At 36.9% G+C, this 26558-nt stretch overlaps 2 protein-coding genes across 5 annotated transcripts in view; one reads left to right on the top strand and one right to left on the bottom strand.

Moving 5' to 3' along the window:
- Positions 1-16812, top strand: part of LOC106152921 (fibroblast growth factor receptor 3-like) — an 18864-nt gene extending 2052 nt beyond the window's left edge. Inside the window, exons 2-14 of one of the 4 annotated variants that reach the window (XM_087017365.1) lie at positions 5604-6002; positions 6290-6559; positions 8606-8659; positions 10213-10266; positions 11756-11859; positions 12178-12285; positions 12890-13064; positions 13371-13481; positions 13786-13967; positions 14288-14410; positions 14758-14869; positions 15261-15360; positions 15758-16812. In XM_087017365.1, the coding sequence (XP_086873491.1) occupies positions 5604-6002; positions 6290-6559; positions 8606-8659; positions 10213-10266; positions 11756-11859; positions 12178-12285; positions 12890-13064; positions 13371-13481; positions 13786-13967; positions 14288-14410; positions 14758-14869; positions 15261-15360; positions 15758-15938 (1973 nt within the window). In that variant the 3' untranslated portion in view covers positions 15939-16812. Of the gene's footprint in view, positions 1-5603; positions 6003-6289; positions 6560-8605; positions 8660-10212; positions 10267-11755; positions 11860-12177; positions 12292-12889; positions 13065-13370; positions 13482-13785; positions 13968-14287; positions 14411-14757; positions 14870-15260; positions 15361-15757 lie in introns of all 4 variants that reach the window. The other 3 variants (XM_087017364.1, XM_087017366.1, XM_087017367.1) reach the window with 3 other exon arrangements.
- Positions 16813-24090: 7278 nt separating this feature from the next.
- LOC147760738 (uncharacterized) lies at positions 24091-25068 on the bottom strand. Its single transcript, XM_087017185.1, has one exon. The coding sequence runs from the start codon at positions 25066-25068 to the stop codon at positions 24091-24093; it is 978 nt and encodes a 325-aa protein (XP_086873311.1).
- Between the last annotated feature and the right edge of the window lie 1490 nt (positions 25069-26558).

The raw sequence follows: 26558 nt of genomic DNA, 5'->3' as shown, positions 1-26558 counted from the left end.
CACGTAGGACTTGCATTACTTGGGAGCCTTCGTCCTACGGACATCGAATCCTAGTAACGTATGTCCTAGGACTTCCATTCCTAGCAATACATTCCCTAGGACGTGCACTCCAGCCACAACGAGCCTTTTCAGGGTTTTATTTGATTATGGATGCAAAGAGGCCAAGTAGAACTGAGAGATTTAGGAACTAATTTTCAGTGTTTTTATTTCTACGTATATAAATTACTACATACGAAGGGAATTATACAAATTTCAACTACACACACACGCAAGCACACGCACGCACACACACGCACGCACGCACGCAGTAGTAAGAAATTAGGCTGGGAGTTACTAACGGCGTGAGGGGTGACGTGAAGGGTGTTTGTTTGTTTTTTTGTCTGTCTGTCTGTCTGTCTGTTTGTTTGTTTTTGATTTGGTAGTTTTATTTGCAGGCGGAGGAGGAAGGTGTACTTGTTTTTCCCTACAACTCCTCCTCTTCCCTTCCTCCTCCTCCTCATCTTTTTCTTCCCTACACCTCCTCACTTACTCTCCTCCCTACAAGAAGTTGAGGAGGAGGAGGAAGGGGAGAGGAGGTAGGGAAGAGGAGGAGGAGGAGTTAGGGAGGAGGAGGGTGTACTTGCTCTTCCCTACACCTCCTCCTGTGCCCTTCTTCCTCCTCCTCAAGTAAGCCAAAGGAAGGGAAGAGGAGGCGTTATAGGGAAGAGCAAGAACGACCACCTGCCCCTCCTGTAAAGAAAACTACCTTGTCAATAAACAAATATCGCCATTGTTAAATCAGCAGTATGCTAGCTGACCGCTCTTTGTCCAAGAAATCCAAAATACGAGGAAGTTTCACTGTTGACACACTCTTTTGTAAGTTGTAGTTGCCCTTCATTGTTGACTCAGGCTTTTGTAAGTTATAAGGAACTCAGAAGTCCAATAATCGCGTAAGCCAAAGTTGCCCAAAATTTACTTGTATGGGACACCTGCATGTGCGCTTAACTGTTTGTTGTGTACACCATTTAGACATGTAGAAATATTTTGTACATGTACGACTGTTTAAGTACAAGGGCACTTGAGCGATCAAATATACGCTGCGTCCATTGCGTATCTCAGCTGAACTGCTTAAACAACCTAATAATGCACTGAAACAAACTTTAATGCTAGCGCACTATTACCCATAAGATGAGACGCGACTGAAAATCAAAACAGACAAGATAGAATTTTCAAAAACAAAGAAAATGATGTAATAAAAAAATTAAATATACAAGTAAAATAAACAAGGTTTAAAAAAGAATTTAAAAAAGCATTAATAGCCATAGTTACCCCTCCCATTAAAAACAAACAAACAAACATACAAACTGACAGATAGATAGACAAACAAACACTCCTCACGTCATTCCTCAAGCCTGATTTCTTACTACACATCCATACAGTATATACGTGTGTTAAGATACTTCATGGTATATTACCACTTCATGGGATAAATGCTCTGATTTTACTGTCAAATCGACTTCATAGGATAAATTGCGACTTCATCTCCACATAAGATATTGCCTGCGACTTCATGGGATAATGGTAAAAAAGTACCTGTTGTTGGTCCAACGTTATGAGAGAGAACGTTTTTGAAATATAATGTTTTTGTACTGTAAATATTATCCAAAATAGGTAAACTGTACGTTTTAATTCACTTGTATGACTGAATAGGGTTTCTTTAGTGGTATTGGATGCATGTTTTGAGTAATTTTAAAATACACAGGCGTATGTAGGTGAGGATCCAGTATTTCTAAAAATTAGTACATTATGGGAGATTATGATCAGCGTTGAAGAAATAGGGGGTCCAGACCCCCTGGGTCCTCCCCTCCCAGATCCGCTTGATACATAAAACTACTGGATCAGGTAAACCAGGCTATGAAAATATAATTTACGCTTAGGTTACTGGATTATAAGATGGATAAATAAACAAATAGGAATCAATTATTAAAGATAAATATATAGATAATAAAAAGAAGCAGAGAAGGTCTTGTATATAATCGTGCTCTACAATTATCTTGATCAAGTCGCATCCCACTCTGAAAAGACTAATTTTTCCATGAGGTAAGACACGCGCAAGTGTAATGATTTACGTCTGTCCCTTGGTTTCCGAGATGCTCTGTTCTGGTCCTACACCTGTGAATGTCCATCATGATGTGATCAATGGTGTCCCCGAAATGTGCCCTTGGCTGGCTCACTTGGTATTATCTGCGGCACAGTCTGCATTTGGAAACCTGTGGGGGGGAGGGTAGGCCTACTTGTTGTTTAGCAGCCTAATTAACGTAGTTGATCTGCGAGATCAACAGGCTTATAGATTGATATTTATTCAGAATTGTGGTTGATTGTAATTGTGGTTGATTGTAATTTTTACATCGTAATTTCTGCTATCTACCCGTAGACCTTTAGTAGTGGGACTTTGCAGTCCTTTGGGGGGGGGGTATATATTTTTTTATATCGTTGTTACTGGTATCCTCTATCCATTAAAGTGAGGAACATGAGACGTTGGGGATATTTAAACTTGCCATTAGGGATGTGCACGTGTCCTTCGGATTTTTGATGACTTTGGTGACCTAGGGGCGGTTGATTATTATCTTTAAATTGTATTTTCTGCTATATACCCATAGGTCTTTAGGTTGAGGAAACTAAAATGTCGGGGTGTGCATAGGCAGTTTTTTTTTCTTTTTTTTTTTTTGTGACCTGGGGTGTGGCTGTCCCTGGGGATGGTACACACACATATATATATATATATTACCGTAATCTATTTCATCTCCCCCTAGACCATTCGAATTAGGAACATGAGTCTTTGGTGCATGGGTGGGCTACATTAGTGTGACTTGGGGTGTGGCCGTCCTAGGGGGTGGAGTGATTAGTGGTTTGTCAGGCAATGAAGCTGATTCCATAGATTGCAATTAAGATTCCTTGCAGAGTTGGACCGACCCAGCTAGTACTACATCCTACCCTGTATGTGTGAATCTGATGGCGGTCTTCGAGTTAGGAAGGAAGGGGAAATGTACAGAAAGCAGCAGAAAGTACTAAATAACAGACCTTCAGTCGTATTCTTGAATATAGGACAAGTTAATTAAAACCCATTCAAGACACCATACTCTCAGGAATCCTAGGGTCCAAGTCCCATTGTTCTTTAACATAAAACACACATGTTAATTACTGCTCTTGGGGAATAAACATTTTTGTTTTGTGTTAAGACACAACAGCAGTTAAACGCTAGGATTCCTGATCGAGTGTGTGGGGCCTTGAATTAGTTTTTAATTGGATTCCCTGACCTATATTTATGCATATGGCTGGAAGTCCATTTAGTTCTTTATGTGCTTCTGCTGTTCTCTACATTTCTCAAGGACCCATGCACATTCATTAAAATGACAGGTTCATCAATCTCTGTCCCATGTTTCTTAAAATTTAAGGGTATAGATGGCAGAAATAAAGTTGTGAAAAATAGAATCAACCACCCCCCGGGATAGCCACACCTGAAATATCATACTAACATTCCCGGAAACCTATGCATATCCTCAATGGTAAGTTTATCAGCCCGGAAGGTTTCATGTTCCCAACTGTAATGGCGTAAGGGTAGAAGCACGAATAACGATGTAAAATTTAAAATCAACCTCCCCAGGGACGGCCACACCCAATGTCACAAAAACGCAGAAGGACCCATACACATCCCCAAAGACAGATTTTTCAATCCCCATAGCCTTACGTTCCCAGCTTTATTGGTCTCAGGATAGATATAGCAGGAATAACAATGTCAATTAGACTCAACCGCCCCCAGGACCCCCCCCCCCCCCCCCCCCAAAAAAAAAAAAAAAAAATCCGAAGTGCCCTTCCACGTTCAAAATAGTATGTAGCCACGTTTCATGCTCCTAGCATAAAATAAAAAAATGTAAAAATTAGAATAGACCACCCCCAGGGTCAACCACACCCCAAGTCACAATTGAATTCCGAAGAGCCTTTGCAAATCCCTATAATGATAGGTTTATTAATCCCCGACGTATCAAGTTCCTAACTATGATGGTTTAGGAAGTAACAATGTGAAACAGATTATGCATGTATATAATAAATTGTCCACCACAGGGAAACCTTGAGCAATGTAAGCGTACCTAGCCGAGACAACCCCGTCCCCATTCCAATTCTACCTCTATAGAACTTCTCACTAGCTATTTATTGACTAAGAAAAAATTCTGGTTGCAAAATGCGTTCCGGTTGAAAAATTCATTTTCACGATTTTCTTTGGTTGCAAAATGCGTTGCAGTTGCAAAATGCGGCTCTACACCAGTTTTATGAATCTCCAGCATTTCATTCTCCCCAACATCTATCTGGACAGTTGACCGTTTCAAATCATTCAGATTTCGGACTTTCCGACCTAAGCGTTTTCATTAAGTATATAGGCCAAGAGGTCAATCTTTTTAAACGACCGAGATATTTTCGAAACATATTTGTTGCATATCAATAGAAAAGCCTATTTTTACAGCTTGTTATTGCAAGTCATAACATTTATGTCATAGTTACAAAAGAGATACTTCTATAACACGAATAATGGAATAGACGGTTTGTTAAAGATATTAATGTACACCTAGTGTGGAGCAAAATTAAAACCTCTCTGCCTAGTAGAGTTCTCTACCTACAGTGGAAAGACATACATTCTTGCTACTGTGTACTAGCCACATCTATAAACCTGTGCCGTCAATCAAACCACACATGGTCAGTTTTATGCCCTAGTTTAAAGGCAGGCAATGTGTTTATTTATACACTTCGTTTGTCTTATATATCTAGCCATGATTCAACGTCCAAATATTGTCAGTTTTTAAACGTCCTGAAATCTGAAAAATTTCAAAACTAAAAGGGTAAAACAAAAAACTAGCTTTATGCTTTCCGCCACTGGACCGAAGCTCTTGAAATAAAGTACATTATTTATAGAAGTTAAACTCACGGGTATCTACGAGAACATATGAAAACAACAGCTTCATTAAACTCCAACGAGATAAAATACGCACTATCATGTGAGTGAGTAATGTTACTCCCCCCCCCCCCCCCCCCCCCCCCCCCCCCCCCACACACACACACACACACACACCCCATTTCGAATACACGCGTCACTCTGGAAATCAAGGTCTATAATGAAACATCATATCGACCTTTACGCCTAATTTCCACATCCAACCAGAACTGAAACATGTTTGGATACAATGTACCATGAAGTGGTAATATACTACGAAGTCTCCTAAGGGTCTTTATTTTTTAACCAATGAAGTCGCCTTCTATCATGAAGTAGTAATTCTTATCCTATGAAGTGGTAATATACCATGAAGTATCTTAACATGTACTGGTATAGTTCAACTATTCAACCATTTATTCTCATTTGCCGTGAGCTTTGCGATAACCAAGATCATATCATTTGTCAGCTATTTACTAAATATGAGGGACACACCAGTAATTAAATTTCAAATGAAATTAATATTGCGATGGTTTATTTTTGTTTACATAACGTAAATTTTATACACATTTACTTTTTTTTTCAAAGTTTTAAATGTAGAACGCCACTAGAGAAATTGACAGTGATGAACATCTCTTGGTAGGTATTCAGGGTGTGATCATCACTGAGTCCAGCGAGAAAACTTTGGTCGTTGCATACGGACAGGAGGTGATACTGTGGAGTAACTTCAGCTATACTGCCACAGAAAATGGTAATACAAGAATTGAGGCACAGCTTAACTTAAATGGAACAGGTCAAGCTAAAACTGTGTACACGTATGAACAAAACGGAGGCAGGGGAGGGAACACCATCTCTCCACATCTACTGAATCATTTCCAATCACGAACAGATATTGAGGAGTTGAGGGAACCCCTGGCAATTGGTCTCAAGATAAAACAAGCACAATGGAACGACAGCGGAAATTATACATGGAGTATGGTAGTGGACAGAATTCTGGCAAGTTCACATGCCAATGTACACACGAACGACCTTATTGTTGGATGTAAAGTATACTTTATTTCTTGTAGCTTTGATGTATGTATATTTCATGTATCTTAACGGCATATTTAGTGATGTGTAAGAAGTCAAACTTTATTACTAGTACAATGCTTCTGGAATCACGAAGGCGACAATATGCTACTGTACAATGGGTGGGTGTGCGCGTGTGAGATGAAGGGGGGAGGTGTGTTTATGTGTGCGGCTGCTCTCCCGTTTGAGAGGGCAGAACAGACCTACTCTAATATGCTGATTTTGTTTACAAATAAGTAACTAGGAATCACTTTATTTAAGGGAAACCAACCAGTGCAGATCTCCAATACAGTCAAATAGGTAACACAACATACAACCTCACATGCAACACCAGTGGCGGAAAACCTGTCCCAGACGTCACCATATTTAAGAACGCAAATGCAATCCAAACGTTTGTGTCTGATGTCCCAGTGTCAGTTACACTCAACATAACATCTGAGTCAGTGTTTTATTGCACTGCTACAAATCAGCTTGGATCCGTGAACAGTAGTTTGGTGTTACTGGTAGAGAGACCTACTACAACTGAACTAGGTACTGTAATTTGATATAAGTTGTGAACCATATACTGTATAACTGAAGACTTGTGTGGATGGCTATTATAAAGATCTATTTTCATCAAGAAAGAGAAAAAACGTGCCTTATATGCAATTTCCTCATTTTGTGTAATTATTGAGTGACAAATCAACATTTGTTTAATAACCTGTAAAACTATTCCATGTGTTCGTTAAGCCCCTGTTTCACCGGGGTTGCGATCCATTGTCAGACGCAAGTTGTAACCCATTTACTGAAAAACTGAAAACTTGTATGAATGGTTCGGGGAGACCGGGGCTAGTTGGCCAAGTTGGACAACTAGGAATGAGTTAAAGTATCAAACCGGTTTCAAAGTAATATAAGTCCCATGAACTAAGCTACGTATGCAACGTCATTATTTTTCAAATATAATGCCAGATGGCTCGCAATTTGACTAAAAAACGCAGGTGACGTCGGGGGGGGGGGGGGGGGGGGGGGCAGGGTCGGGGCAAGTTGGCACCCTATACGAAAATGAAGTAAGTATCCCATGTAAACGCCTTGAAATACATTTGTATACATTTTTTATATATTAAATTGATTTTTGAGAGTCTTTGATGAATAAATAGTTCAAATGAGGCAGATTTATTAAAGTCATAATAACTCTTCATTTTGGCCAAAAATTGGATTTTCCTGGAGTAAACGGCAATTTTCCAGTACTTACCAATGGTCAGCGACCCCATTCCTGCATTCAAAGTTAATCCAGGGTTTTTTCCTAAACGTACGGTTTTTTGTTAAAATCTCTTAAGAGATTTTAACTGACGGAGCTCTCTCTGACATCGCATAGTCACTGTTGACCTACTTAAAACCGCGGGAAAAGCAGACAACAACAACACTATATAAGATTCATGAGATATATTCGTCTTTTTGTTAAAAATACATTAATATCCACAATGTGTGCCGTTCTGGGCTTTTTGTTATCCGACGCACTGTACAAAAACTCGCAACTTACGTCTGCGTCCGCATTAATGCGTTTGGCGCCATATGTTATTTTGGTCTCGAATGAACGCGAGAATCCGCGTCACACCATTACGTCATTAGCAACGAATGCCTTGATGAAAGCATCGAAAGCCCTATTGACAAGCACAGATTTTAGTTTTACTACAATAACGGCCGTTTTAGTGGTAAAATACAATATAATATATTTCCATGCGTTGTTTACAATGTATTTCATGCGGAATTTTGAATCTCAAAGGAAGAGTTGTTATTGCTTTAAGGTTTCCTTACATCACGTTGTATCTGTTGCAAGAACCAATGTATCTATCAATAAAAATTGTTTTGTTTTAATTAAGAATAAATTAGTAATGGTATAAAGCAGGCATTTAATGAATGAAAACGAATGAAAAATTTTCATTTTAAAAGAAAGTAACAAATTCAGTTTTAAACCATTGAGTTTGTTTCAACAATGGTCTCTAGCTCTGTTGCGCGCAAAGGATTGTGAGTAACATGAGGGTCCAACTTGCCCCGAGTCAAGGGGGCCAACTAGCCCCAGTTTAATGCCCCATACATATATCATATTCGATCAAAAGCCTATGAAAATAGATTTTTAAATCTCTTAAACAAAATTACTTTTAGGTGCAAAAATCGTTTATTTCGACTCACCGCTTAAGTAAAACTTTTTAACGTCCGACACTCCCTTAGCATTGTAGGCTACGGTCACTTTACAAGAGTATGTTGCCAATTTTTTTTACCTAGTAGTTACTTTTTCATAAATTGACGGGGGGGGGGAGAACTTACCCCGGTCTTCCCTATTAAAAAACTATTTTCCTTAAAAATTATGCATAAAATGTAATTATTTCATTTTGTGTATTGTTAAGTGACAAATCAACTATTGTTCAATAACCTATAAAACTATTCCATGTGTTCGCTAAGCCCCTGTTTCACCGTGGTTGCAATCCCTGGGAGAATTTTTGCCCATTCTCACCATTGTGTAAGAAGTGTATCAGAGTCTTCAGTCTTCACGGACATTGGTTTGCTGAATTAGTATTTCTTTATTTCTTCCTCTCGCAGCACCATTCTCCTTCACCTCCACCCCTGACTACTCAGGTGTCACCCAAGGACCAGGTACTAACTTTTTGTATCTTGAATTTATTTGAGATCATAAGGTTTCTTTTAGTGACCACTGTTATTGTCAATAAACCTAACATATTAGCTAAGACTGCCAGTGCGTTTAGGTACAGACTTGACATTTAAAATCATTTTTCATCACTTTTTCCTATTTTACTGACTCATAAATGAAAACAAGGATTAAAATCGTGTTTTAATAACTTTTAATTATCTCTTTGATGTCATTGTGACATCAGCTCATTAATGGAATTCGCCAGAGAAGCAAACAGAAACACATCGCCTATTCTATGTCATACGACAACCATTAAAAAAGATATTCTGGATCTCCATATTTTCCAAATTATCGTCTGTAAAAGAGTTACACGTTCCACAAAGGACCCTCATGTCAGTGTCTAGTTACAGTAACGGTCGCTTTACGCCTGGCCTCTTCTGGCTGCTACCAGCGCTCCCAAGTCGCAAGGCATTCCTTGGGATAGCTGTTTAGAGTTCAATCTGGAATTCCATTCCAAGCATCGGTCAAAATCTGTCCAATTTGGTTCAGTTTTGTTGTAGGAGATGTAGGCCATTGATTCAGCGAGTAATGGCCTACCCACATATTGTCTATGGTTCAAATATGGCTAATTTGGTGACCAAGGTAGCTGCTCATTCCATTGCTTCTGTCAGTAATCTGCTTTTAAAAGTGCTCTGTGTGAACCGGCAATCTGACCGTGCAACCTAAAATTGTTCCTTAGGTACCCCCTATCAATTTATAGGCAAGTGGTTCCCAGATTATCCCTTTGTTTGATCTGGTTCAGGTTTTCGTCGATGACTACCATTGGTGTTTTGGCACCAATGTGGTATCCCAAAAGACAGTGGGTCCTGTACCCTGGTGGTAAGTTTTCAATACATCGGGAGTGGCCTCTGTGTAGATACGTCAGTCTGGGCATTACTTTATAAAACTGCGCGGACCGTTTCGTTCGGCGCAATTATCTGTCTGGCAATGTCTTTTTTTTTTTTTTTTTGCGCCATTCTGCCACGGATTAACAAATTTGTAAAGCACTGCACAGCTCATTTTACACACTGCAAAATCGACCACTTGCATGCAAATTCTTCAATGCAGTAGTTGCCGACATATGGATACTTTTTTGACAGAACCAAGCTTTGCCAAAGCCAAGCTTTGACCTTCCATAAGGGGCACTACCCAATTTAATCGCTGCATATTACATAATGCAGCAGCACAACAAACCTGATACTTAGTTAATTGGTAGCGACACACCTGACTACACACTTCTCCATTCACATATCTTATATGAGATCAGAGTTTTTTAAAAAAAGAATGCATTTTTTACCTAGGCAACCTTCGAAACTGAAATATTCTACATTAAATGTCAAGTCTGTAATTAAATGGCTCAGTTTTTCTCTAAAGACTTGCATGAATAGTTTTTATATCTTTTAAATTTTTCTTAACAAAGATAAGAAAAAATACATGTCTTAAGTGCAATACTCCAAGAGCATTATTGACATGTTAGGTGTTTGACATATCAATGAGCTTGTCCCATTGCGCATTTCAGTTCAGTTCACATCTTTTCTTCCGACTGCTAATTTTGGAATCAGTACCAAGTCAGGTAGATTTATTTCACTCTAATTTTCATTTGATAAAATCATAAATTCTATTTATTAGCCTGCTCGGGATATCGATATTATTAAACTGTTAAATCCACAATCTTGTTTTTTAATCAAGATTCAAATTAACATAACCAGTCACCTCCGTTTCTGAACATCTTTGATGAAAAAAAAACAGTCCAATATTGGCACATGTCAGGCCCGTAGCCAGCAATTTCAAAGGGGGGGGGGGTTCTTTTTCTGAAAAAGTGGACCTTTTACCATATAATCCCCATGTACCTAGGTCAAATTGTACCCAGAGTGGACCTTATTCCAACAAAAAGTGTGGTTCTTTCGAACCCCCCGAATCCCCCCTGGCTACGGGCCTGCATGTTCTACGTTTCATTACGGGTTTTTTTTTTTTAGTTTTTTTTTTATTAAAACTTATTTTCAGCATATAACATGTTCGGCATCAGAATAATGCAGGGCATTTTGACTAAAATTCAGTTGTGTTATCCATCACTTCTTCAATTGTCTTTTCGGAGAACCACCTGAGGGCATATATGCGGAAAAGTTTCGTTTATATAAAAGAAATCTTAGAAGTTGTGAAATAATTAAATGGACCCTCAGCCTTTTTTTGGTCTTTTTTCCCTGAGAAAAGAAATTTGATATGATCAGCATATTGCGTATGAAATGCTCCGTTTTGACTTCATCATTTTCCATACTATACAATTGCTCAAAATGTTGGAATATACCAAAAGAGTATAACATCTGCGATATCACTAAGTTCAAATTGACCAACTCGTTAGTGTTTAATTGTCACCGCCAATATTAAAGAAGCGAATACGCAAATATTTTCTTATATATTCCATCATTTTGAGCAAGTGTATGGCCATGAAATCTGTTTGGCTGCACCAGCCACATTTTGTCAGAAACTAGAGACAAAAACAAGTAAAACAATAAAAAAACAGGAAAATATTAAGGTGGAATGCTAAGAACTAGCAGGAATTGTGCCTTTGAAAAAAATTTAAATGGTGTGATTTTGCTTTGCCTCTGAGGTGTTTAAATTAAACAAAGGACTCTGTATCTATTAATATCTCGTGCTTCTAATAATTTTGTAGCTCTCTCAGTTGCAGTTACTAGAACAACTCTTAGAAATGATGCATTTTCAAAACACGTTTTCTATCATCTGCATAAAAAAATGTGATCTAATGCATCGCCTAAATTGTCAGTATAACATTTTGGACGTGTTGGGAAGGAACAAAACGGTTGATTTAAATACAATGGCTGAATTTATGTTATGTATTTTAATAACTTATCATTCTTTTTTTTGCAATTGACCTTTGTATATTTATTAAAATTAACAACTTTTTCTTAAGTTGCTAGTTCAGGCTTTCAACATGTAACATATGACATCGCAGCTAGTACGTAATATAGACTGTAACAAGGACGTTCCTTTGCGTGTAAGCGCTACTTTGAACATTTAAGGCAAGTGTACATTTTATTTTTCAGTGGTTTTAATTATAGATGACCCAGGGAAAACCGCTGGAATTGTGATTGGTACGCTTTTGGGTTTTCTTGTTGTTGTGACCTTGGCAGGGTTTGTCTTGTACAAGGTAATAAGTACTGCTGAGCACGTTTACAGGTTTTAGATGAAAAAGAAAGTTTTCATTTCACTCGACTTGCTGGATCATACTTCTTATACGTTTAGTCGATTTAAGATGTCCAGTGGTGCCATCAACAGTGTTGTTTTCCATTCAAATATGGAAAGGAAATAATATGACACGAGTTTTACGCTATGCCACTACGTTGCTTTGCATATCTTACAAAATTATGAAATAAATCTGGAAGGTACTTCGCGCCATGTATTTCCATTACATTACCTTAATGTAAATTGTTCATATATGATTGACGGAACTTCTTTATGTTTTCAGAGACTGTGCAAAAAGGAGTCCTTACTTCCTGACAGAAATATCTTTCGCCAAAGAAAACAGAAAGCAAGCAATGACCACGTCTACGAAATGCCTGCCTCAGTTTCAGATGTACCTGTATGTTGTATATTAGCAGCAATTTAAATAATAACATCTGAATTTTTTTATATATGTGTCTAACATAGCAATGCTCTTTAAATTGAAAAGAAATCAACAAATGTCACCAAATTTACACACAATTAGCATTAGGGTGTGCTCGTTAAAGGTCACGTGCTTAATAGAGTGTGTCTACCGCGTACTGCAATTATCTCCGGTGCGGCTTGTTTTGTGGGATATTGTCCCATTCTTCTGAAGATCTTGGCATAGTTGGTCCAGATTATTAGGCGTTTTGCTTTTCCCTGCATTGCACACTCCAATTCATGCCACAGCTGCTTAGTAGGATCAACATTAGGTTTCAAAGATGGTTGTCCCATCCTGATATCATTGAATTTTTGCAACAAATCATTCACCAGACGAGAGCTGTGGCCAATTAGTAGCATTTATTTAATTATTTATGTTTAGTCGTTTGTTTCGGTTTAAATATATCAGATTAAAGCTATATAGAATCCACGTAAGAGCGTGGCTCCCCCTCTGACATCACATATAGGGGTTGTTTGCCTCCCTACTTCTCAAACTAAAAATACGGAAATGCACACTAACATTGGCATCAATTCAGGCACAACCCTACACAGAAGTAGCGGCGGGTGATCACGTCGGCGAACTCACCGCTAGCGACATTCGCCTCCTGGAAACTATTGGGCATGGTCACTTTGGCGAAGTCTATAAGGCAATTTTGAAAAACATCAAATTCACCAATGCAGAAAAACCTGTTGCAGTAAAACTTTTGAAAGGTATTGTTCCATATGTTCGTGCTTTGTATGTGCTGTGATTCCACTGCATATGAGTCGTTTTCAATTAGAGGAGCATTCAACATACATGGCAGATTTAATCGCCAATCAAGACCTAGGCCCTTTAACACTGTGTTAAGGACATTCAAAACCATTTTTAAAAACTAAATACTGCATATTTAACAATACTTTGTTGTCGTTTGAATATGTCTTTGCAAAAGGAACAAAAGTCAAATATCAATACCCCATCATCTTGATATTTCGAATTATGTGTCTTTTTTATTTTCCTTTTTTGTCTTTTCAATTCAGAGCAATATTCAGAAGTCGACAAAAAAGAATTTTTTAGAGAAATAGAGACCATGCAGTTAGTGCCTCAGCACGAAAATGTAGTCGCCATTTTGGGGTTCTGTAAAACAGCAGGTAAAAGCCTTTTAAAGGGTAAAATAAACTGCTAATTTCCCCATTAAGCCTTTAAAAACCCGAATAACTTCTTATGGATATCATTTTACAGTATATCGTGATGGAAAAATATTAACCAAGGAATTTTCTATAGATTCAAAAGCGCGACGGGAAATGAAGGTCTACATTCATTAGTTCATAGGTATGCAACTTTTCCAGCCCGAGCGTTCATTGTTCATTGATAACTAAGGAGTCTACTATAGATTCAAAGACCCTACGGAAAATGGTGTGTACGTATAAGTTCATAGGTATCCAACTTTTTCAGCCCGAGCGTTCCTTGTGTTAGAGTACCTTGGCAATGGTAACCTTAAGACATATCTCCGTAAAAGCCGCAGTAACAACATCTATGGTAATCTGCATGGCGGAAGTGGCAAACTGACGTCACAGAATCTATTGTCTTTTGCTCTAGATTCTGCCAGAGGAATGGCTCACATATCTACATATAAGGTTGGTCGACTTTATGGTAGTGGTACATGTAGAATAGGTAGCACAATAATGCGTGCAGTAATATAATGTTTATATAATGATAGGTGATTTGGATTAAGTGCAATGCCCAGTGGTAGTGTTAAGCACAATGTAGTTCATGGTGTTTGAATGTAAAAAAACTGCGATAAATGAGACAAACCGATTCACTTTTCGCTCAGAATTCAGTATTTCTAGAAACTTTTTCGAGTAAAAAAATGTGAATATCTTATTTCTTTCTTAAACAGTTTCTATCTCTATTTCCTACGTGTAAATAGCTGTACGTTTTCATTCCTCACTCACAGTTCCTGCACCGTGACCTGGCCGCCAGGAACATACTGGTCAGTGACGACATGGTGTGTAAGGTGTCCGACTTTGGTCTGGCTCGTGACGTCATTGACAGCAGGGAGTATCTGAGCAGAATGGAGGTAGGGATGCGGTACAATTATGTATCATTAAATGATTTATATTTACATATTTACACGCATTGATATCGATTGTTTAAACATTTGCAGCATTAGTAGACGTGGTACGTATGTTTGGCCCAAAGCGAATGCTCTAGTCTGAATTAGTGTTGGAATCCAACATGTGTTACAAGAGAAAACCTCAACCTCCAGTCCAACTTTTTTTTTACCAGAACCCTCGTCCTTTTATTGTGCACACCAATATTTCTCATAAAACTTTTGGATTTCTTATAAACTTTGGATATTAATTTCTTACATTGTGATTGAAATTTATAAAAGAAAACCATTATTATTAAATCTACATTCACCAGACCCCTCTTCCTATCCGCTGGATGGCACCAGAATCCATCTCTGACAGCGTGTATACCACCAAGAGTGATGTGTGGTCGTTTGGCGTCCTTCTCTGGGAGATTGTCACTTTAGGTATGATGCAAGTGTTACTAGTCAATGTCACTGCCTGGAATAATATTTGAAAGTAATTTAAACGGTGTAAAACAAGTCCCTCAAAGGACTGTAGTGTAATACGTGCAATTATATGATCATGTTCGAATATGATTACGCAAGCAGAGTTAGTTTATTGTGTATATCAAATCGTCTTTATTGTAAGATTTCTTTTTATTTGTTGTGGTGAGCACATTTTTTATTTTGGAGATCACAGAAATTTGTGACTTAATCAAGAGAAGTTTTATGATTTTTGGAGATTGAATATCCCTCCAACGCCCACACAGGTAGAATCTAGTGTAGTTCTAAAAACGATTTCTTCTGCCCTTAACAAAATGTTTATTTTTATTTCCACAAATGCTGACGTACACAGGAGCTACCCCCTACCCTGGTATCACGTCTGGACGAGAACTAATACGTGAAATCAGGTCAGGATACAGAATGGAGAAGCCTCAACACTGTACACAGGAATTGTAAGTACAGTAACAGTTGATTTGTAATGTAGGTAAAATTTGAATTTACCGACAGGAATAATGCGAAACAATATGGATGCAAGTTAAAGAAATACAAATGATATTTAAAAAAAAATGAAAATATATGCATGAATATGCAAATTTAACTATGTGCATTGCTGGACTAGTTTCTGCTAAAATAATTATTGTGATAATATGATCATGTATATATAATTCAACCAACGAATATCAGAGATTATGCCCTCGATACTTTTTCTGAAGCAGGCCATGTGTGTGACCGGAGAAATGGTAATAGAACGTGTCTTTAAAACCCGAGTGCTGAAATTCCGAACTGAAAAATAATGATAATGATGGCACTCTATGATGCGTAAGGCTAATATTATACTTACATGTTTAGGTACAATATGATGATGATGTGTTGGGAGGAGGAACCGACAAAACGCCCGACGTTCGACAATCTTGTCACCAGTCTTAGAGGCATGCCTAATGAAGAGATGAAACTTCACGTGGACGTAGACAGAGCTGCTGAGGCCATATACTGTGATATTGACAGCCAGCTGGTTGGGGAGATAGTTTAATGTGAATATTTCGAAATTGGAAAAAGAATTCTGAGAAAATAATCGAAAATGTTTCCCTAATCTGTGCCTTTTTAGATCAGGGCTATATCAAAGTATTTTCAGTATCGAAGTGATAGTCCAAATAAGTAATTTATCTTTCCTTTCATGGAGAACTACATGAACTTGTAAGTTACTAGTTTACGATTTAGAAAAAGTTAATGAGAAATTCAAAATACACCTAGACGTTGCCAGACAACTGCAGAGGTTGGAAAAAGTTTTTACCTTTTGCCAACTGTTGGGAAAATTTTGTGTTTCAAAATTTGATTTGATTATTTCTAGAATCGTGGAATTTTATGTTTTTTATATCAGTGTATCAAACAAGCCCTGAATTATCAAATCTGATCATACAGTTAATATAATGCAATCAATGCATCTACATAATTTCAACGTGTGATAATTCACGTGGATACAATGTAGCATATGGTAATAGAGGTTAAAATTCCTAAAAAGTCCATTAAAGCCAAAAATTGAATCGGTTCACTGACCCTTTGGAACGGCCTTGACCATGGTAGTGCGTCTCATAATGTCAGTAAAGCTTTTTATCCATGCACTTAATCAATTTTATACAGTAGTTAAATCGGACACTGCTTATTTACATTTTTTTAATTATATCTTAAGCCAGACTTGCACATTAGCCTAGTTATTGCGTAACGCAGATCATTTAATCAGTGGATGGCTTACCTGAGTAGAAGTTATAATATAAGAATTATTGCTAAATTTGAGTTTAATCCTTGAAAGGGGTTGCACATGCAAAGCGAGAGAAAAGATACACTGTTAATATCTGAATTAAGTTTATGAAATAATGTATTAGATTCTTGATATAAAATGAATACATTAGTTCTTTGACTTTATTTACCAGTCTGTCCGCATATTTCGAGCTGCGCGTGCACACTGGCTGAAGCGACGGCCATGTTCGCACTACTTTCAGCAAAATCGAGTGAAAATGGACGACTTTTGTGCTATTCGTATTTTCATGTGTATTTTTGTCAACAGTTGGTGTGATTAAACGATAGATACATAAAAAGAAGCGGGAATATCTAAGGATTAGGGTTTTTAAGGTTAGTTGTCATAAAAAATAGATTCAGAACGGTAAAATAGAAGATTTATCCACGCGGCTGATTGCAAATGGTGTCCCGTTTCAGGTGTCCGAAATTTTCTATTTAAAGATTTCTATAAGAAGTTTAAATTGTACAAATTTTTAAAAACTAAGTCATGAAAGCTGGTTAAACTGGCTTTCTGGCAGTCGATATATTTTGTGAATTCAGCTTTGTCCATTTTTTTAAGCGCGAGGTGAACGCGACCCCAAGCACTCGCATTTTTGAAGCGTATAACATTGGGGCGTTTAAATTATAACAAAATTGCTATAATGTTTATATCACCAGCGTTTTATATAAATTCTAAAAGTTAAACAAGTGGGCTTCGTGTTGATATGAAATATATGTTGCGTTCGGCTCCCATCTGGTTGGCAAAGTGTTAATAATCCCGTGAAGTCGGTGTAAAAGTTGGCAAAACCGATTTTTTCAAGTGCAGTAGGTTACTGTGATATCGCAGGAAACGCGAAATATTTTCAAACATTTACATTCTCCAGAAAGACGAAATCACAAACTTTCAAATGATATATCATAAGGTATGTCTCCTACAATTTTTACCCATTTTGTGTGGGGAAATTAGTGCATCTCCAAAACGACGACAAAAATGGAACCCCATTTTCATCATAATTTAAAGCGTCACGTGACCAACCCGAAGGACTGACCCGACTTAGCAAGACTACAAGTTTTCTTAAATATTCTGAATATCAGAGCAAACAAGTCTCAATAAAATTAAAATACGAACAAGTGCTGTACATCTAACATCAGAAATACAGTGATTGCGAAAGCCGTCAGACCACGGCCATATGCCGGCAACAATTCTGTGGGCTGGAAAACCCTTTTAACTCATCGGCCCACATGTCCGACGGACTAAAGTCGGTTTCTTTAACAGACACCTCGCCTCATATTTGAATTTATCGTAAAGCTCTAAGTACGCACTATGTGCAAGTAAAACTTTAACTTGCACCATACTGGCGCGTACAAATAGCAAACACTATTTTTTGTAATAAAGGTCTACGTACATTATGATGTCGCTCGAAGTGTGCGTAGCGATGGTGTGAGGGCTGACATGTGACCCGTTTCACAAAAAAATGTATCGAAACTGAAACAACTACAGGTCAATGAAAAACGTACTGCTCAAGGCTCTGAAAACAGGCCGCTCAAACCGCTCAAACTGGCCACGCGCGGACCTCTGAGAACACCTAACTACACGTGCTGGGTAAACAAGTATGGCTTCCGTCGGACTGCATGTTGTAAACGATAAGTGAAGAGGAGAAATATTCATTTGCTTTTTAGATGGGTGCTCTTAACTAATTTTAACAGATATTTTAAGTAATATTGCGCCTTTAGCGGTGCTATATGTCAAAATGAGGGACAACATCATTTTCAATGCGGAACATCCGCAATGGCACAGTCAAGGTGCAAAACTGTCCATTATATTCATCTAAACTTTAGTCTAAACGAACTAGTTTAGATATTGAATAAAAATTCTTTTCAGACTCTGGCCCGTAGCCAGGGATGGTTCAGGGGTTTCGAAATAACCGCTTCTTATGCTGACAAAGGTCCACTTTTGGTAAAATTTGATCTAGGTACATGGCGTTTTTATGGAAAAAGACCCTCACCCCTTTTAAAATTGCTGGCTACGGGCCTGCTATGAGAGCAATAGCTTTATTTTACAATAAAATGGGATTTGTCTACCTTTTCCATGTAGTGCAATTATTTGGCAATTATCAATTCTGAGGATTTTTCCATTAAGTACTGTACAATTTTTCAGACAGTATGTTTATTTTGGAAGATTTTTCCACACACTACAATAACTTAGGACTTCAGAGTAGTAGCATTAAGCCTTTTTTCATTGATTTAAATCATATAAAAAATATTGAAATACAATGAATTTTCTTAAAATAATTCACGGCACACATTTTTAAAAAATGTCCCACTTTTTTGACCAAGTGGGCCAAAATGGCCCGACCAGATTTTGACCCAGGACATTCCCTGCTAACAGACAAGCATTTTTCTAAGAGTGAAAATCTAAAAGAAAGTTAGAAAAGTTGGAAGCTCCACTTCACTGTGACTTATGTTTTAATTTTAGTCAAAAATTGGAATAAAATTTACAAAGGATACATGATCTTGTACATGTGTTAAAAGATTAGAAATTAAGATAAGCAACCCAGATGTAAAAAGGATAAAACTTAAATGCCAGAAAGCAACCAAAATGAAAGACGTTTAAACTTAAACCTTTAAATATCCTATTACATCTGGCCTGAAAATTAAAAAGCAGCGATTTAAAATGCCAGACAATAGCCTAATATTCATCAAAAAAGAAGTGAAAATATACAGCTTGATTATTTTGTTGTGGGTCGGTAAAAAAAGGTGTGGGCTGACAAAATTTAATTTGCTCCAGCCCACATGTCTGGTAAGTGTTCAATCTCTTTCGCAATCACTGGCAATAGTCCAAGAGTTATACCCTGTATACTTCATTCTTAAAACATCAAAAATGGTATAATAGTTATGAACCAATCCACAAGAAATCCAGTGTGAATTTTGACCAATATAGAAAGATATTGCTGGATCTAGTTATAAATAAAACAAGATTTTTTTAATTGAATAAATATTAACAAAGAAGTACTGGCCTATGGCCAGGTTGTACTTTTAAAAGCCTAAAAGGGTTTTCATAAAAAAAATCATTCAACACCGGTTTAATCATTATATTAAGATCTGCACTTCTGCCTTGTTCTCTTATTTTACTGCTCAAGACTTATTTCTATGTACTAGTGCTATTTTTGTCCCTAACATATTTAACTATTTAAAATAAGACCCTTCCAATTGTTACGAATAAGCAAACTTCTTTAGTCTTTTTCACATCTATTTTATTTGCTTGTCATTGAAATTGTCACGTAGAAACTGAAATGAACAAAATACATCAAATTAAGAAATTATCCTTAAATTATGTTACAATTACAACTTATAAAGTTCTTATTAATTGTTTTAATTACTAAATGATTCAAAAAGTCTTACCTCATTGCGGGAATTAGTGACTTTTAATGATCAGAACATAACTATGTTAAGCGCGTGTCACGGGTCTATCTTTGGATTCTCAAATATCATTGGACGACCGCATGAAGTGATGACGTCATAACACAATTACACTAAAACACCGGCACATCTAAAGCAATGCTGAAGTGAAGACGAGAAAGTTACCATCTCAATCGGCTTTTTCCGTAATTGTTATCTCAAGTGAAATATATATTTTTCATAAATATAGCACATTAATATATATATAATTTTCTTAATTCATAAGGCTCTTCGGGGCACGCACTTTCATTTTCCAAAAAAGACCATTCTTATAATAAGCTTTCTATATTATGTTATGTTATATGTAGAATTTTAATTATTTTAAAACACGTAAATAAAAAATTGCTTTTGATGCATAATGTTATTACACGTGACTAAAGTGCGGGAAACAACGTTCAAAATGACCGTATTTGTTGTAAAAAATATCCCTAAACATTATCAAGAAATACGTAATAGATTAGAACAATTTTGAACGCCCTTACAGGTTAACCTTCAAGCTCAAATATTAAATTGGCAAAATAGTGCTACAATACTTCAAATAGAAGAAAGAAAATGTCAGAAAATAAACACAATATTGACTAAGAAAACGATGAGCAGAAATTAAACATTGTTTGTGCAAGGGAATCAGTTTTTTAATGAATACACCATTTAAAAATAAATCGTACAGTGTGGTTTTCTAGATTCTACAATGCTACAAGTTCTTCTAATCTAAATCTTTAGTAATAGTTAATAGTTCCCTCTTATTCGATTATAAAAAGATTCCTGTGTTTCTCTTGTGTAAGACTTTAATTTGAACTTTGAAAGCTTATATAATGTAACATACATTTGTGTGCAAGGTGTTTAGATTTCTTATGAAATGACAGTTTTACTTACATGATTTACTCCCTCCACATAATTGAAATTTGTCTGAAAATTGATTTCAGAGCTATTTCCGAAATCAACGATCTAAAGCCTTCCACATTTATTTTGTCATAGCATTAGTTATATGTATTTTTTTTTTTTTTTTTTTTTTTTTTTGTACATTTCTGGATAAAATTAAAATTTAGAATGTGCTGTGAGAATGAAGTACAAATTAAGGATCGAATATGAGCAGTGCCCTTCCATCTTTATTTAAGTTCCATATTTGCAACAGACACCTTTGTTTTGTAAACATTTTCAAGTACCCAAGCAAAATGTGAATCCTAGAATTAAAACGTTTCTCTGTCTATATAACAAAATATTATGTAAAAGCTAGGACATCTGATTCCTAGTCTGTAGGCCTCTATTATTCATCACAATGCTCACATTGTGTATTGATATCACTCCCATATAAAATCCAATTGCAATCCGTGTAATAGGCTATAAGAATAAAGCACAGGTGTTTTTATGTCATCATTTGTTGATTCCTTTTGTATAATCAAAATTAAAACCGCGTAATATTATACAGAAAAAATTGTGCGTTTCTGACCTCAACACGTCAATGTACTGAGTAAACAAAGTGCACTGAACGCACCGCAAGCAAGCACGTGAATGCCGCGTTTGATACTTTGTATCAGACGCTTCATTTTACTTGACAACACAGTGTTTACGATGTCACATTAATGTTATATTCATTACATAAATAAATAACAACGGCAATGAGCTATTTTCATATGCAGGTTTAAAAAAATTATTTTTGATATTTAAGAAATAATGAAAAAAATTAATAAACTAAATAATTGATTTCATTTGTACACATTGACATTACGTTTTCCTTCAGCATTGCCTTAGATGTGCCGGTGTTTTTGTGTAATTGTGTTATGACGTCATCACTTCATGCGGTCGTCCAATGATATTTGAGGATCCAAGGATAGACCCGTGACACTAGAGCACGCGTGTCACGGGTCTATCCTTGGATTCTCAAATATCCTTGGACGACCGCATGAAGTGATGACGTCATAACACAATTACACTAAAACACCGGCACATCTAAAGCAATGTTGAAGTGAAGACGAGAAAGTTACCATCTCAATCGGCCTTTTCCGTAATTGTTATCCCAAGCGAAATATGTATTTTTCATAAATAATTTGTATGAAGCGCGTTAATATATATATATATATATATATATATATATATATATATATATATATATATATATATATATATAATGTTATTACACAGTGGTAATGTTATTACACCTGCACTAATGTGCAGGTAACAAGGTTCAAAATGGCCGTATTTGTTGTAAAAAATATCCCTAAACATTATCAAGAAATACATAATAGATTAGAACAATTTCGAACGCGCTTACAGGTTAACCTTAAAGCAAAATATTAGATTGGCAAAACAGTGCTACTATACTTCAAAAAGAAGAGAGAAAATGTTAGAAAATAAACACAATATTGACTAAGAAAACGATGAGCAGAAATTATAAACATTGTTTTTGCAAGGGAATCAGTTTTTAATGAATACACTTCAATTAAAAATGAATTGTAAAGTGTGGTTTTCTAGGTTCTACAATGCTACAAGCTCTGCTAATTTAATCTTAAGATTAATAATTCCCTCTTATTCGATTATAAAAATATTCCTGTTTTTCTTTTGTGTAAGACTTTACTTTGAACTTTGAAAGCTTATATAATGTAATATACATTTGTGTGCAAGGTGTTTAGATTTCTTATGAAATGACAGTTTTACTTACATGATTTACTCCCTCCATATAATTACCATGCAGATTCAACTGAAATTTGTCTGAAAATTGGTTTCAGAGCTAAATTTCCGAAATCAATGATCTAAAGCCTTCCACATTTTGTTTGTCATAGCATCAGTTATATTTATTTATTTATTTTTTGTACATTTCTGGATAAAATTAAAATTTAGAATGTGCTGTGAGAATGAAGTAGGCCTACAAAGGAATTTGAGCAGTGCCCTTCCATCTGTATTTATGTTTCACATTTGCAACAGACACCTTTGTTTTGTAAGCATTTTCAAGTAACCCAACCAAAATGTGAATCCTAGAATTAAAACGTTTCTCTGTCTTTATAACCTATAGATTCCTAGTCTATAGGCCTATTATTCATCACAACGCTCACATTGTGTGTTGATATAACTCCCATATAAAATCCAATTGCAATCCGTGTAATATAAGAATAAAGCACAGGTGTTTTTATGTCATCATTTGTTGATTCTTTTTGTATAATCAAAATCAAAACTGCGTAATATTATACAGAAAAAAATATGCGTTTCTGACCTCAACATGTCAGTGTAAACAAAGTGCACTGAACGCACTGCAAACAAGCACGTGAATGCCGCGCTTGATACTTTGTATCAGACGCTTCATTTTACTTGACAACACAGTGTTTACGGTCTCACATTAATGTTATATTCATTACATAAATAAATAACAACGACAATAAACTATTTTAATATGCACTTTAAAAATACTTTTATTTCTGATATTAAAAACAATAAAAAATAAACTGAATAATTGAATTGTACATTGACATTACGTGTACCTTCAGCATTGCTTTAGATGTGCCGGTGTTTTAGTGTAATTGTGTTATGACGTCATCACTTCATGCGGTCGTCCAATGATATTTGTGAATCCAAGGATAGACCCGTGACACTCTAGTCAAAAAAGTAAAACGCTATCTCCACCGATGTTGCATAACAGCTAAGACGGGCCAAACCTTAACATGGCTCCCCTAAATTGTGAAAGCAATTTACACAATATACACTGTTTACCTCATCATTACGTATAAAAAAAAAAAAGATTTTTTCTCGGAAATTATTCAGAATTACCGTACCTTAAACACCTTTTAAGGAACATCAAAACTTATTGTTAATTACCGTATTTAAACATAAAATACCTTGCAATCCCATAAACACAAATACCCCAACATGTAACTATCTTTAGAAAACAAAAGTGTTCATTAAATATGCACAGATTGTAGCATAGAATCATAACAAACTGATATTATTGTCACAGTTAACAGTTATTTTGGCTCCTCGACGGGGTCTTCTCCGGTCAATAAAAGAATTAACTTGTGCACTGGTCTCTCATATGTAGAGTCCCTAACTTTCAACTTGACCTTACGCACATATCCATCTGCACTTTGAAAGGTTTCTGCTATGCGACCAAGTGGCCACTGATTTCTTGGTGCACTGTCATCTATCACGAGAACAATATCTCCAACTTGTACATCTCTACATTGTTTGATCCACTTTTTTCTCTCTTGTATTGTAGGAAGAAAATCCTTTCTCCACCTGCTCCAAAATTCATTGGCTAGATATTGAACATGTCGCCATCTTCGATGAAGGTATGTGTCTTTCCTTATGAAATTCCCAGGTGGTGGCATCACGACCTTAGTTTTCAGGGTCAGGAGCTGATTTGGAGACAAAGGCATTGGAGAATCTGGTGACTGTGTATCAATGTAAGTCAAATGTCTACTGTTAACTATGGCTTCTGCCTCAGTTAACAATGTGGACAAGGAATCATCATCTAAACGGTCGCTGTGAGCTGTGAGAAGTCCTGATAAAGCATTTCTGGCTGATCTGATCATCCTTTCCCACACGCCTCCCATATGTGAAGCATGAGGAACATTCATTTCAAACTGAATCCAGTCACAGTGGTCTTTCAGAAGTTCTCTCCTGATCTTGTCCTGATCCATATCCATAAAGGTAGTTTCTTGCTCTCCCTTAACTCCAAAGAAATTGGTTCCACGGTCTGCTCTGAGTAGACGTACTGGTCCACGCCTGCATACAAAGCGTCTGTAGCAGTTAATGAAAGAATCTGTGCTGAGTGAATATGCAACTTCTATATGAATAGCACGTGATGCTAAACATGTAAACATAGCACCATATCTCTTCATCTGCTTTCTTCCCTCCTTCACATAGAATGGTCCAAAGAAATCTACTGCACTGTAGGTGAATGGAGGTGCTGGTTCCAGTCTGTCAGCTGGAAGATCTGACATTTTCTGACTCTGTGAGTTTGCTCGTAGCTTACGACAGGTCACACATTTCCATATATATGATCCAATCTTGGCACGGCCAGAAATTATCCAATAACCACTAGCTCGGACTTCATTAAGAGTAATGCCACTTCCTGAATGTCCGCATCGTGTATGATAGTGGTCAATTATGAGATTTGTAACGTGATGATGCTTAGGCAGAATCACTGGGTGTGTAAGCTCTCTGGGTAAATTTGCCCTCTTTATACAACCACCTACTCTGAGTAGTCCATCTTCACATAAAAATGGGTCTAGGCGGTATAGTGAACTGGTTTTCTTGATTTGTTCGTTGCGATATCTTGCCTGTTTTCTCTCTGTGTATTCACTGTTATCTTCTTTGTTAATTGATTTCAGTATTTCAATTTCCTTCTCAAATGTAGCAGTCTGTGTTGACTTGAGAATGATCTTTTCTGCCACTTATATTTCTTGAACATTCAACGGTTCATTGCTGGTCTCAACTGTGTTCTGCTGTGTAGATTTCCTGTTCTTAGCTTGTTTCAGTTTCTGTATGAATCGTTAACACCACGTAACAACTCGTGTTGCTCTGTTCCAGGAAGAAAACCTTTTCAATACATCAGACAAGTGATCGTGGTTGGTTTCTACTTTAGTAGCAAATACATTGACTTCAGATTTGCGTACTTCTGGGTCATCTGGTGCTAGTCTGAATTGGGTATTAGTGGTAGATAGTGGTTCATCAGTGAGCAGGAAGTCTGGCCCATTCCACCACTGTTCATTCTGTAGTAGCTCTGTCACACCTGTTCCCCTGGAGGCTATATCAGCTGGGTTGTCACTGGACTTAACATTCCCCCACTGCGATGGCTGACTGACTTCTCTAATTTGTTGTATTCTATTAGCTACAAAGACATGAAATCTCTTAGCATCATTATTGACATACCCTAGAACAACCTTGCTGTCAGTCCAATACACATGGGTGATGTCCTCATACTCTAACTCCTTGGCAAGAAAGGTCCCCACCTTTATAGACATCACTGCTGCTGTCAGCTCTAGGCGTGGGACTGGCACTGGTTTAGAGGGAGCTACCTTGGACTTGCCCATAACTAATGTGGTTGCTATTCTTCCTGTGTTACTTTTAAGTCTCAAGTAATTACACTGACCTAGGCCTTCTACACTGGCATCTGAGAAGTGATGAAGTTCTGCAGTAGTCACTTCATCAAAATCATTTGGCTTATAGCACCGTGGTATATTCAACTTGGTTAAGTTCAGCAAATCTGGGCGCCATTTTTCCCATCTGCATCTAATACTCTCTGGCACTTGATCATCCCACTCTGCACCGTCTCTGCATAGCTCTTGGAGAATTTTCTTACCGGCAAGGATGAATGGTGAGACAAGGCCTAAAGGGTCAAATATGGAACTTACAGTGGAGAGAATTCCCCTTCTTGTTAATGGCTTATCATTGATCTGGGCCTGAAACTGAAAACTGTCTGCTTCTACAC

Source organism: Lingula anatina, chromosome 7 (assembly GCF_051362555.1).
Source record: "Lingula anatina isolate TDL-2025a chromosome 7, LinAna3.0, whole genome shotgun sequence".
Lineage (NCBI taxonomy): Eukaryota > Metazoa > Brachiopoda > Lingulata > Lingulida > Lingulidae > Lingula > Lingula anatina.
Note: the sequence above shows the minus strand (reverse complement) of the source record. Positions and strands in the feature narration are given on the sequence as shown.

Coding starts and splice junctions, on each gene's coding strand:
- LOC147760738 (XM_087017185.1), bottom strand. CDS start 25,068: ATGTCAGATCTTCCAGCTGACAGACTGGAACCAGCACCTCCATTCACC.